The 14137-nt window shown below is 38.4% G+C and overlaps 1 protein-coding gene across 1 annotated transcript in view; it reads right to left on the bottom strand.

Moving 5' to 3' along the window:
• Positions 1–7129: 7129 nt before the first annotated feature.
• waplb (WAPL cohesin release factor b) overlaps positions 7130–14137 on the bottom strand; it is a 229923-nt gene continuing 222915 nt past the window's right edge. The window contains exon 20 of the mRNA XM_039769232.1: positions 7130–9766. Coding sequence (XP_039625166.1) covers positions 9701–9766 — 66 coding nt within the window. The 3' untranslated portion in view covers positions 7130–9700. The remainder of the gene's footprint in view (positions 9767–14137) is intronic.

Here is a 14137-nt window from a genome sequence, read left to right on the forward strand (position 1 = left end):
CGTCGTAAGCGTCATCTTAAAACCGACCCTGTTGTCAATCGCCGTGTACTTCTGGGGCTTCCTCCTGAATTGACAGCTACGGCAAGCAACAATTGCCACACCAAACACATTAAATTTATGGCTCTTTGCACATTTAGAATCCTTAGATTTATACTTGGTATCACTTTCCTGATGAAATGCGTTAATGTATATTACATTTTACAGATAAATCGTTAACTGCATTTACATAATGAATACTGTTAATAATTAAACATGTGAGTGCGGCATGGTAGCACTGCTATCTCGCAGGGAATCATGTCCCTGGTGGCACATTTTCCTGGTGGGTTTCCACAGCATACTCCCATTTCCATAAGATATGCACGTTTGGGGATTTGCTAGTGTATGTGTGAGCTTGTATTCACCATGCGATGCACTGATGCCCCGTCCAGGGATTGTGTTTGCCTCATGCCCAGTGCCAGCTGGAATGGGTACATCCCTGGATTGATGGGTGTAATCATTAAACAGCCATCCTTTTCAGAGATATTGTGGAAAAGTGTCCTCGGAATTTGATGCGTGTTTCAGGCAATTCACAACACAGGGAAGTTGAGTGTTTTCTCACTGTGGTGATATCTTACACTGCCACCTGGTGGAATCATCCAGATTTACGTAAAGTATGGGTGTAAGTATAAACAGAATACAGCTTGAGTAGCAGTAGCATCTGCAGGAGCACATCACCACCCAAATTCAACTTTATTTCACTATATATTTAGATTTGACAACAAAACTGGTGTAACTGGAACTAGTGTGCAGGGTGAAGCAATTCCTGAAAACTAAAACAAACATGAAGGTCTCTTCATTCACATGTATCTGAATAAAATAGGTGAAGGTGTCTCAAGGTACTTCTTTAAAATTTAGAAAAATATGGAAAACTATCCAATCTTAAGAAGTGTATTCATTTGTATGGATAAACAGAACACTTGATAAAAGTCTCAAACAAAGAAACAATTACCTGAAATACAGCTGCCGCTTTTCTGGTTTGTTTGGTAAATATTAATGTAGGCCATTTCATACTCATGCCAATACAATTCTGCAGCTGTTACCTACAACATATGAAGGGAGGGCAGAGTAGCCAAATCGCAAGGTTCAAGGTAGAAGAGTGGTGCTCACCCGTCCTTTAGCGAGTTTGGTGCATTCTGAATACTCAACAATGAAAATGGTAAAGGCAGCAGAACAACAACATTTCATTTGCAGCACATTGTTCTTGGCATCTCTTGTAACTGCTGGGCTTTGTGCCCAACAGGTTATTCATTTTAAAGATTCCAGGCTTAACATAACACTATTATTATCTCATTGTTGCAAAACAGTGTTAATGTTTAAAAACGGAATAGCAAAGATTTGTATTTGTTTTTAGTAACCGTTTACTGTCTTACCTTTATTTGGAAGTCCATGCGCCTATCCTTCTCCACGAAATCACTTTTTTGTAAAAGTCCTCCTTATTTTCCTTTAGTTTTAAAAGTCTTAATCTTCCATTTTGGCAGTCAGTCGAAATAAAAAATAAACGGACCGCTGCAGTGCACTTGACTTTCTGATATGGCTAACTTATTGGCGCCGAGAGTCTCGATGTAGAACAGTAGCAACAAACACCTGTTGGGCTTCAGTGCAGGCACAGTATTGTCTGTCTCAACTTGTGCCTTTTCACTGCGGTTTTATGTCCTATCAGCAAGACTAAACATGTCACACACATTCATTAAAGATATTAGCCAGACTGTAGAAAGTCAGGTGTATAATAAACGCTATTGCAAACATACAGAGAGACAGCAACAGACACGCGGCAATTGTATGCATCAACCCAATGTTGAGAGATAGCGCTGACCGAGAGGAGGTTTGGCTCATCTTGTTGCTGCTGCACCTTGAGTTTCTCCTCTGTATTTGATCATGTGCAAATTCAGAGATTTTGACTATAAACATGATCATAATTATTAGAATCAAACAGCCCAGTGGACACATTTATTTTATGTCATTATTAGTTTTTTTTTTTTTTAACTTTTCATGGTGACAGGTGTGACCGCACGTCCCTGTATGCAGTACAGTGATGGTACCAGAGAAGTGCCAGTCCTCCACTAAGCACTGATCCAGCTCGCCCTACACTGAGACTCTCTTCTTCTCGCACACTACATTTGCTTTTATCATCACCTGTGCTGTACTTTATTATCACACGTTACTTTATCGCTATCTGCCCACAAACACTTGTGCAAAACTCGCAATAGTCACCCACACGTGCTTACTGCTTCAAGCCGATGAACCAAATGTGCACAACAAACAGTCTTTTATGGAAGTTGCACTAAGAGACTATAGTAAGCCTAAGGTAGAAGATCACCACCGCATAGTTAACAGAGCCACATAACCGAACGCTCAGGGCGACCTACAAACAACCCCTCTGCACGACTGAACGAAAATGCTTTCGCTATTTTTTTCGTTTTACTCAATTTTCGTTCTCATTTCAGTTCGTTCACATATCACTAATTTTTATTTTAATTTAGTTTTAGTTTCTCTGTTTTTGCTTAACTTCAGTGCTCATTCTTGTAAAATGAAAAACAACACTTTTAGTTCCAGTTCTCGTTTTCGTTATGAAATATCACTAGTATGAACTGACCTCTGAACAATACATTGATTGAAATAAGCAGCAGTTACAAGGGGACACGCCGAGTTCAAAATCACATACATATTCAGAAATAAAGCAGCATCGCTTACCAGCATCATTGATAAATTACATCAATTTACAAGGAATGGCGGTCCGGTGGTTTAAAGTACTAGCAGCAGGTCCTTACTGGAAGTGTGCTGGTCAAGCAGGCGGGTCACAAGTGACTGACGCTTCTGTGTGGAGTTTGCACGTTCTCCCTATACTGTGACTTGTTCTCATATTATCTTGAGATGCTGTAATGGCCAAGTATGGTTAAGTGTGCCCTTCAATAATCTGGCAACTGTCCCATATTTGTTCTGCTCTTACCTCTGATGTTGCCATTATAGGCTCCGACGGCTCCTGATACTGCAACAGAAAAAACAATGTAACAATGTACACGATGCATAAACAGCTCGCTGGTATCCTGTCATGTCAAAGGCACCAAAATAGAATTATTCATATTTGCTTTTGATTATACAATCATACTTAAACATTCTTTGAGGCCATTACTATTCAAACACCCAGTAGGGTCAATGGTATTTAATAACTGCTGCTACTGCATTTGGCAACAACGAATGTGACAATTTGTGTTTTATCTTTTTACATCAGTATCATTCAGTAACTGCAGAAATAAAACATTTCATTTCTTTCTATAATTGTCTAGGTGCACTGGAAAAGTGTAAAAAAAAAAAAAAAACAACCAAAATGCTTTTATTTTATGGTAGTCAAGATAATAAAACTCAGCTTACAACAAACAATGAGACTGTTGAGAATGTCTGTTCCTGTAAATTCATCTCTACTGGTCTAACATCAGGCATTTGTTTTAGTCATTAGCAATGTTAAACATTTGGAACTGTAGCATGCTTTCTACCGTTTATTTGGCACAATACACAAATGAGAACACCCTGTGACACACTGGCATCCCCACCCAAGGCTTGAAACTGCCTTATACTTGATGCTGAAGGAATTGGCACATTTGGAAAATGGATACAACACTGTGACAGATGACTAATTAACAGTACATTTACTTATTTGGCTGACATACAGCATTTATGATTGGTTACATTTCTTTCGGTTTTCCAACTGAAGCACAGGCAGGTCAAGTGATTTGCTCATAGTCATGCAGTGTCAGTACTCAAGTCCAAAGCCTTAGCCACGACACCAACTTTAAAATCAAATCCTTCTGTTCAAAAAACCTTAATGCTCCAAATGGAATTACCACCATGATTTACTAATCCAATTCTTACAAATCAGTTACTGATCTCTCTAAGCAACTGTAGACAGCTGTTAATTTAAAAAGTTCTTTTTCAATTTTTCAAAGGAGCAATAGTCTAATACTCATTTTGGAGCAGATGCTGCTGACAGACACCAAGTCACACCCAAAAGGTCACAAGTGGCATAGTCAGAAGGATTTTTGGCCATCTGGTTGGCAGCGACCTCCAAATTAAATTACTTGTGACTGGTAGGAACATTTTAAAAAAACACCTCCACAGGTTATCTGCAAGCATAATTCCCTCACTCTGTTTATTCTTCTACTTCTCCCAGGCGAGTGTTGTTCAGCTCCTGTACTGACTCTAACTTACCTGGATGCGGTCAAACAGCTTCTTATATCTTAGACCTGGGAGTACTTCCAGTGCTACGGCATAGCCTGTTGGAAATGTTCACAAATCACCACAGAACCCTGGGAACTTAACAAGGTTGTCAAATGTGACTATATTTCCCAGCATGCCTTGTAGGGATCCATACTGGTAGTGAAACACAGAGAAGCTGCCACCTAACATGTCAGGGGAACATGTAGCTCTGCCTGGACGTTTCCTCCTCCTGATCTCTACACTACCATTGGCCTACCCTACCATCATCATAATTGGTTCAACCCTGATGGGAGGGATGTTAGTGAACCTACTACCAGACAGGCATCTTCTGCCAACTTCCCGGCTAAGGTCTTTCTTCTTGTGCCTCTGAAAGGCTGGCCTCCTGTCCAGGTTAGGAACCTTGCCCCATCCTGGCTGGGACGCTTGTCTATGCATGCCATCTTTTACATCTATAGATGTTACAGTAAAACACACAGAAACAAGGGGATTATTCTGCATCATCAAGGTCTCTGCCAATCAGAGATTTCAAAGCAGACAGGCATTTTCACCTGTTCCTGTTCAAGCTCTTCTACAGAAACACAAAGTGCAAGGATGACAACCAGAAACCAGGTGGGTGGCTGTGGAAACCGAGTGCAGTAAACAAGAAATACACCAAGCTTACTTCAAAATCTGAAGACATCCAGCGCCGTTAGTGCAGAATTGGCCAAAGCAACTGGGTCTCTGGTGAAGTCTTACCAGAATCAGTGTTCATGGAAGAGTTTTGACTTAAGAATCCATTACTACAAACACATACAAGGACTGGTATGAAAATTGTACAACTTTGGATTTAACAAAAGACAGCTTGTTCAACAATCTGCTGCATGACAGTATATGAATAAATGTCGGCAGGCAACACTGAAGCATGACGATGGGTTCCTGTAGGTTTGAGGTTGAATTTCAACAACCAGAATTCATAATGTAATCAAAATTAATTTCCCCTTCACTGCTGAGAAGTACGGGCAAATTCCCATCCACCATGCTATACCACCAGGAAGGCATAGGATTGGCCCTGTGGTGAAACACTCCAAGATCCGTGGCTTTAGGCAGACTTTTTTAAAAACACAACCTGTGACTTGGGTTCTACAAGTGTGTGCCGCTGAGGAGGGCAGAGGAAGGATGTTCAGTGTGACAGTGAGCTAATTGTGTAATTAGGTCAGCTGCCCCTCATTGGCACACAGCAGACTGCAAAGAAAAGTAAGACCATGAAAGGAAAGGAAGTACAAAGAAGGCAGAATCAGTGAGATCAAGCTAGCATGGCGATGAAGCAAACAGTCTGTGGCCCCATGGAGGAGCGATTAACTGACAGAGGCTGATCATTTCCTGGTGAGTAGCATAAGGAGCTGGGGATGCAAAAGGAGCCTCCCTAGGGATTAGGTAGGAGCCAGAAGGGCGCGAGTAAGGTGTACAGTCTTACTTGCAGCATTAAGGCAGACATCAAAGGAGGTGACTGGTGTTGGTGTCTAATGCTGGCTGCAAGACCAAAGCAGGATGAGATGGGGAAACAGAGAAAGGCAGATGGGGTGCGTAAGAAAGTGAAGCCTGATGTCTTTGCTGTTTAAACCAAATTGTGATTTTATAACTGATTTTAACTTTCATGTAATACCGCCTGTTTATTAAGTATTTAATGGAAGAAGCACTGTACTTTTGGATCACTGTTTTAAATAAAATCAGTTGACCACTTTGCACCTCTTTATGTGTCCTCATTTGCCATGGCTCATCTTGGTTTATGATTATCAAAGACTCCAGATTCAAAAGTTGCCAAGGGCCATGGAGCCAACATGGACCATCAAAGGTCCCAACTTCACTCCGCTGCATGACAATGATCCAAAAAACACTGCCAAAATAATAATCTGCAATGAAAAGAACAACAGAGAGTCATGCAACAGATGGTATGGCCCTGAAAGAGCCATGGACTCGACATCGATGTGCCAATCTTGGATTACTTGCAGACAAAAACAAGACAGACAGCCAAAGTCTGCAGTGAAGTCAAGGCGAGTTTTCCAAGAGGTTTAGAGCAACCTACCTTGCGAGTACTAGACTGTCGGAAACTGCACGGCAGTGGACCTTAGAGAATACCTGCCATTTTTAATACAAAGGGTGATCTTGCACCGAAAGTTGACTTAATTTCTTCAGTCTGCTTCATTTCATTTTTATTACCATTCATACAAAGCAATCAAGTTTTTACAAAAAGAAAAACTGAGTTAAGAACAGATCGATCCCCACCCCTGAGAGAGAGAGCAAGCCAAACGTCGTAAAATTTAAGGCTTGTAAACATACCTAAATTAATAAATTCTCTGTGCTTTATATACTTATTTTAAAATATTACTGATTAGATCCTGCCATGTTTTGAAAAAAGTCTGTACGGATCCTCTGAGTATTTGATTTTTTCCAATTTCAAATAGTATAACACATCGGTTTCCCACTGACTTAAAAGAGGAGAGTTTGGGTTCTGCCTGTTTATCGGAATGAGTCTGCGTGCCAACAGTGTAGTGAATGCAATCACAATTTGTTTGTCCTTCTCCACTTTAAGACCCTCTGGAAGAACCTTCTACTTCATTTCTTAAGAAATTTAAACTACTAAAGGCACTATTTCATAGCATTCCCATTTTACAGTACTGTACACTGTATTTATATCCTTCCCCTCTTTGGGTGATATATTGAACACAAAAAGCAACACAAACTGCATACTCAGATTTAACAGCGAACATTTCAAAACAGACTTTCAAGACAGGTGTCTTTACCTTATGTTCAAAATTATTTAGCTGGGTTTGAGATACTTTAACCTACACAGAGATAATATGCATAGAGATAAAACAATAAATGGCTTTGAAACAGCTGATGTACTGAAAGTAGCAATTTTATTTGAGTTAAAATTATTTACAAGTAACCAAAGACATTTTCTGAAACTGGTACAAACTTGGATTTTTCCTGCAGCTGAGGGTTTTTTTTTTTTTTTAAAACTTCAAAGAGCACAACTGAGAAATACTGTATAAAATAAAAATAGGATTGGATTCAGAAAAGTAGTCTACGATTCTAATTTCCAATAGTCAATATTTACAAAACTATTTACATGTATTTATTTTTTAATAAGTCATTCATATTCAAGCCCCCTGTATACACTGCAGTCAAAGATTCATTTCAATTTTACAACAAACAAAATTATGAACTGATCTTGGCTGCAAGATTTTTTCTTTCAAGCATGTTCGCACAGATTGAATACAAGAGGCTTAATAGCTTACAAAGATTTCTATTTAGAACCAGCATGTAAAAGTCACAAAAACCTTGAACAATAATTATTTATATTTCTGCATTGGTGAAACAATGCAGGTTTAAATTGTACAGGAATTATTTTGTGGGGGTGTGGGTGAGGGTTGGGTAAGCAAAATCCACAAAAGCCATATCCCCTTGCGCCACATATATTAGTAAACCCGCTATCCCGACCCTTCTCCACTCCTCAAAAATGAGGAAAAGGAGGGAAAGGAGAGGGGGGGAGAAACACACACACACACACAAATCCAGTCCATGACCACTCATAATGGTATAGGTCAATAAAATAGAAAATTAAAATAATTCTGGTACATAATCTCTACAATCCTATTTCCTTAGACCCAAGATTTAACAGCTGACTTGACCAGCTAGTGACTTAATCAATTCTGGACCCAGCTTTACAATACATAGTAAACAAGCACACTAAGAACTTTAATTTCTATTTAAAACAATAAGAAATGACTTGATGTTTTTCCAATGGAAATGCAAGCATAAGCAAACCAATTTGTTAAATTTAATGTACTAGCTTTAGGGTAATAAATGGAATCACAAACTTTGATGATATTGCGTAACAGATTAAAACCGCGCAATATCAAGATCAACCAAACATTAAAGTTGTAATATCTAAAACTGGGAATCAGATTTACTACTGTAAATGAAAATGGATAAAGCTAAATAAAACATGACAAATGTGTGTTTCTAGGATCTAATTAAGCCATAATAAATATTCCTGATTCAAGTGCTTTAATTTGTAGATCTAAAAACTGTTTTTTTGTTTCATTCTACTTGATAAACACATTGCAGGATAAACAACAACTGTGCTGCTATCGATAAAAATAAAGAAACGGGCTTAATCTAGAAGAGTCTGGAAAAAAAACTCTTGTTTAAGGGATCATACAACAGTCTGCATTCCAGAGACCACTTTAAAATTTTAAAAGATATTTACATTACATTTAGTTTTACTCTGGGCGCTACAAAATAAAAGACTGACAATATATTTGATCCTTAAACAATTAAAATATTTCTTTCAATATTTTTCCTTAAATTTTTATTGAAAGATTAACATAATAACACTCAAGTTTTATTGCTGTAAAGTGGACAAATTAACTACGGAGACTACTCTTCCTCAGGGTTGTGTTCATAAATCAAACCATAACACTAGCAAGGCTGAACCCTGATTTATCCAAATCACAGTATGATGCCTCTGAAATTTTACTCATTAAAAAAAAAAAAATCAGTTTATTGTAACCTTATAATTTCAATATTTATTTTAAATTACTAGTTGCATAATTGACCTGCAATCTGAAACATATACAAAGACAATTAGATCCGTCCTATTTATGGGGAAGAAAAATACAATCCAGAATGAATGGCTTTGGTACAATATGGCTGCATCTTTTTCTTTCAGCCTATTAACTATGGCAAACGTTTTCTGTCCTTGACTAACTGCAAGGTACCATAAAAAAAAATATATAAAAACAAGGGGTAGTCAGGCACTTAAGTGAAAATTAAAACACACATATGTAGAGTAACATTTCAAGAAGCTATTTGTCTCTCAACACAATCAGCTTCTATATTCTATTTGGTATACCCACTTCAGTTAACACCTTTCAATATCACATTTTTCAGCAAATATTTAATTTTAAGAAGTCCAGTTCAAACTCATTCTGTGCAGCAATGGGAAGATGCAACTTACAACCTTTTGAAAATACTAATTCAATTAACATCATGTGTTGTTTCTGTAGAGGTTTAGGAAGTACAAAAAAGTGAACAAAACAACTGATTCTAGATGCTCTAAATGTAAAAGAAATGCAGACACTAATCATTTATATACCACTGACAGTTTCTGATGATTATGACAAACACTGCTGCAATTGATAATGCTGAAATTTAAGTCTTAGACAGGTTTCTCTTAATTGCAGACCGTTGTACTTGCCAAACGGAAGGGGGAAAGAAACAAAACAAAAACAACTAAATACAACTAAGACCACCAGAGTGCCAAATCTGCACAAAATGGTGTGTTCTGTGATGCAAATGTGATGCAGATGATCTTGTCTCTGTGTATACTGGCCTGGCTCCTCATTGCGCTTCTGTATCAAGAAAATCAACTTCTGCATAATCCAAAAAAAGTTTTAAGTTCTCTTTAACAGTGTTCCAAATAATCAATCACTCGGGAGATTGACTTCTGTCCTGTTGTTCCAACAGCACACTGCAGAAAAAGAATAAAACAAATCTTACCAAAGCAAGCTAAAATAATGTTAATACATTTTGCTTCTGATGAAAAACGACCTTGACATAACTGAGTACCATTATTAAATTAAAAAGAATATACAGTATATTTAAAAATAAGTATACAGTAATCCCTCGCTATATCGCGCTTTGACTTTCGCGGCTTCACTCTATCGCAGATTTTATATGTAAGCATATCTAAACATATAACTCAGAGTTTTCGCTGCTTCGCGGGTTCTGTGGACAATGTGTCTTTTTACTTCCTGTACATGCTTCCTCAGTTGGTTTGCCCAGTTGATTTCATACAAGGGATACTATTGACAAGATGGCTGAGAAGCTATCCAATCAGAGCACGCAGTTAAGTTCCTGTGTGCTGATTGGCTCAGTGACGGAGCGCCGAATTCGATTCCAGTGTGTTAGTCAGGAAGTCTCATCTCACTCATTCAGTATCAACGTGTTTTGCTGTGTCAAGTTAACTTTTGTGCTCTTTTGTGTTTATATTTGTGCATAGTCAAGCCCTTCGTTAAATCTCCAAAACAATCTGCTCCTGCTTTATGGGTTGCGCCCAAACACCAAAGGAAGATGCTAACGATTGCCGAAAAGGTAAAAGTTTTGATAATGTGGAAGGAAGGGAACAGTTTCACCATTGCAGGATGCCATAACAGCATCAATCAGTCCATGATTCTTTTCATTTAAAAAGGAGGAAAAGAATATAAGATTTACGGCCACTGTTTCCTTTAACCAGGGTGCAAAATGAGTTGTAAGTGGATGTAATAAAGCAGTAGTCCGGATGGAATCTGCTTTAGGGATTTGGATTGAAGACTGCCGGAAGAAGAACAACGGCGGTGCTACGCAGTCGCCTGAAGAGACTCCTTTAGAAGAGCTGTAAAGCTCTCCTTTGTTGTGCTGTAAAATTAAACTCATTGTTGTCAGACAAATCGTCATGTCATTGTTGGTAACCGTAATTAATTTTCTACTTACAGTACTTAGTACATGTACGTACGTTTAGTGTCACTGTACACACATTACTGTATACAATTTTTCTTGCATTGTACGTATTTATTGCTGGTGGCCTGTCTGTCGTAATGGCTGTAACATATGTGATATCGGAGATTCTCAATATCTTTAATATTTAGGTTTTACTGTCTATAAACAGTATGTTCACATACATAATTTCAACGAATCTTACCTAATACCTAAGAGAATACAAAGGGTCTATGCTGTATAACTGTGCGGGAAATGTTTATAAGAGTGTGGGAGAGTTTATAAGGGCTTAAAATACACCTTGTAGATAAAAACCACCATATGAACATATGGTTTTTACTTTGCGGATTTTCGAACGCAATCCCCGTGATCAAAAAGTGATCACTGTATACCATATAGCTTGACTGACATGATGCAACGGGGTAGATCATGAAAGTTAGTACCAATGGGAGGGAGCCTGCTCATTTTAACTAAGAAGAATGAGCATAAACTGCAATGTTCATTTGACTATCCTAAATCCCAAGTCAGTCAAATGCAACTTAACCAAAGGACTAAAGGTGTGGCACAGTGATAAAAGTAAATTATTCTATCATGAAACCTAAGGGTTTAACAATGCTCAGATTTCAAAATGATATATGTTCCTTGGTTTTATGTTCATGAGCATGATACAATGTTTTGATACATGACACAATGTTTTAATATGTCTTTGTTGGGCAATGTTTGAATTAACAAGAAAAATACAGAATTCTCAAAAAAGATTTATATATAGATCTGCTCCAACATTAAAACCACCTGCATAATACTGTGTAGCTGCCCCTTGTGTCACCAAGATAGCTCTATCCTATCAAGGCATGGACTCCAGAAGACCTCTAAAGGTGTCCAGGTGTATCTGGTACCAGTACGTTAGCAGGAGATCCTTAAAGTCCTGCAAGTTGAGTGGTGAGGCCTCCATAGATCAGATTTTTTCCTGTACAACTCCCACAGATTCTTTATGAGATCTGGGGAATCTGGAAGCCAAGTCAACACCTTGCAATCTTTGTCACGCTCTTCAAACCATTCCTAAAAATTTTTTGCTGTTTGGTGGGATACATTATCCTTGCTGAAAAAGGCAGCTGGCATCAGGGAATACCATTTCCATAAAGGGTTGCAATGTGGTCTGTAGCAATCTTTAGGTGGTATTATATTTGTGTCAAGGTAACATCAACACGAATGCCAGGACTCAAGGTTTCTCAGGAGGACATTGCCAAGAACATCACACCACCTCCGCAAGCTCGCCTTCTTTCAATAGTGCATCCTGCTGCCATTCCTTTCCAAAGTTAATGATGTACACACACCTGGCCGTTCACATGATCTAAAAGAAAGCACGACTTAACAGACCAAGTCACCTTCTTCCATAGCTCCAAGGTCCAGACTTGATACTTGCAATGCTTAGTATCTTCCAAGTACACAATGTTTTCTGCATAAAGAAATGCTTTCAAATATGTGAAAAATGTGCCCTTATTGATACTACATGTGTGTGCTTATTCTGGTTGAAATAAAAATCACTTTTAGGTGCCTTTCCCCCACCACTAATTCTCATAATATTAAATACTTCCTTATTGTCAACTCTTAATCTTACTTTGTTCAATCTGAAAAAATGTTGCAGAGACAAAATTTCTAGAATAGCTTCCACACATGCCTATTAAACGCTCTTCAGCAACGGACAGGGGTAAGCATGGGCACTCTGACCAGTCTGCGGTAACCCAGTCCCATTCACAGCAAGTTGTGATGCATTGGGTGTTTCAAAGCCTCTCCATGGCTAGCATCAAGCTTTTCATTAGCTCTTCTGTGGGGCTTTTGCTGTCCATGCATATCAATGAGCCCTGGGCACTGATAACTCTGTCACTGGTCCATAAGACCTGCTGTTTTGGCGATGCTCTGACCCATTCATCCAGGCAGCACAATTTGGCCCTTTTAAATTCACTCAGATCTATATGCTTGCCCATTTGTTCTGTTCCAATACATCACCATCAAGAACTGCCTGTTCACTTGTTGCTCAATACACAGTGGATCCCACCACTTGATAGGTTCCACTGAAATTAGACCATCAATATTATTTCATTTCACTTGTCACATTGTTTTAATGTTGAGGTTGATTGGTGTATGAGATAATGATATGGGTTGTACTAGTTGCGGTTTGATCTTTGCACTATTTCCTAAATATTGTGCTAAGAACTGCAGCCAGCTCTTCACTTAAAAAAATACAGTGATACCTTTGTATCCAACTTGGTATACATCCTGTTTGGACATGAAGAACTTTGCTTGGTATAACAACCCTTGTTTGGAATACGACTCTCATGCTACCCTCGTTTAACTCCCTCTCTCTTGAGACAAAGCCACAAGCCACGACTGCCCATGATCGTCAGTACGGCAGTTATTAGCATTTAGTGAATAATCCACGTGCTACCTGTTGTATATGATTGTTCAATGATGCTTTTGTCCATTGCTTTATGTTTGGGTGTTGATTGCTATGGTCTGCGTCTTTTGAAACATATGACTGCTGGAGGGAGTGGTGTGGTTTAGAAGGCACACTATATGAGGAGTTGGTTAAACAGGGTTCAAAATAAACAGCATTTGAAATGTTATTCTGAGCGTGTCGCTACTTCAATCTAGAGAACACTACCCTTGTTTACCTCTCTCGAGACAAAGCCACGACTGTCCATGAGCGTCAGAACGCCAGTTGCTAGCGTTCAGTGAACAACCCGCGCTAAAATTGTGTGAATTTTCATGTGATTTTGTGTTTTTCGCGTAAATTTGAATTGATTGTTGAAAAGTATGAAGGTGGCATGCATATGCGTATGCCGAGAATGACGGTATCTACGATTGTGAAAAACAAAGACGTTATTAAAGTAAATTGAGGTTAAATTTTCATTTATTTCACCTAATTGGTTTTGTATTTATGTATTTTAGTATTAAGCAGTGTTTAAATTATTTTATACAACTCCATTAATGTATAATACGCCAATTACAATAGGATTTTTTTTCATGGGAACGGATTAATCATTTTCCCTTTATTTCTTATGGAAAAAATTTGGTATACGTCCTGTTTGGTATAAGTCCAAGGATCTGGAATGGATTAAGGATGTATACCGAGGTACCACTGTAACTACTTTCAAAACATTGAAATTTTGCCCAGTGCAGTATAAGCAGTATTCAAATTCAAGCAGCTGCCAACCTCTATTTTTTAAGCATAATCTGTGACTTTTGTGTCTGGATGAACCGTTTGAACATGAACGGTACACTAGAACTCACAAAACCTGCAAAAATTTTCATTATCCCTGAAAAGCCTACTTTCCCCAAACACCAAATATGCGTTCGGAAAAATAAG

The sequence above is a fragment of the Polypterus senegalus genome, chromosome 1, assembly GCF_016835505.1.
Source record: "Polypterus senegalus isolate Bchr_013 chromosome 1, ASM1683550v1, whole genome shotgun sequence".
Classification (NCBI taxonomy): domain Eukaryota; kingdom Metazoa; phylum Chordata; class Cladistia; order Polypteriformes; family Polypteridae; genus Polypterus; species Polypterus senegalus.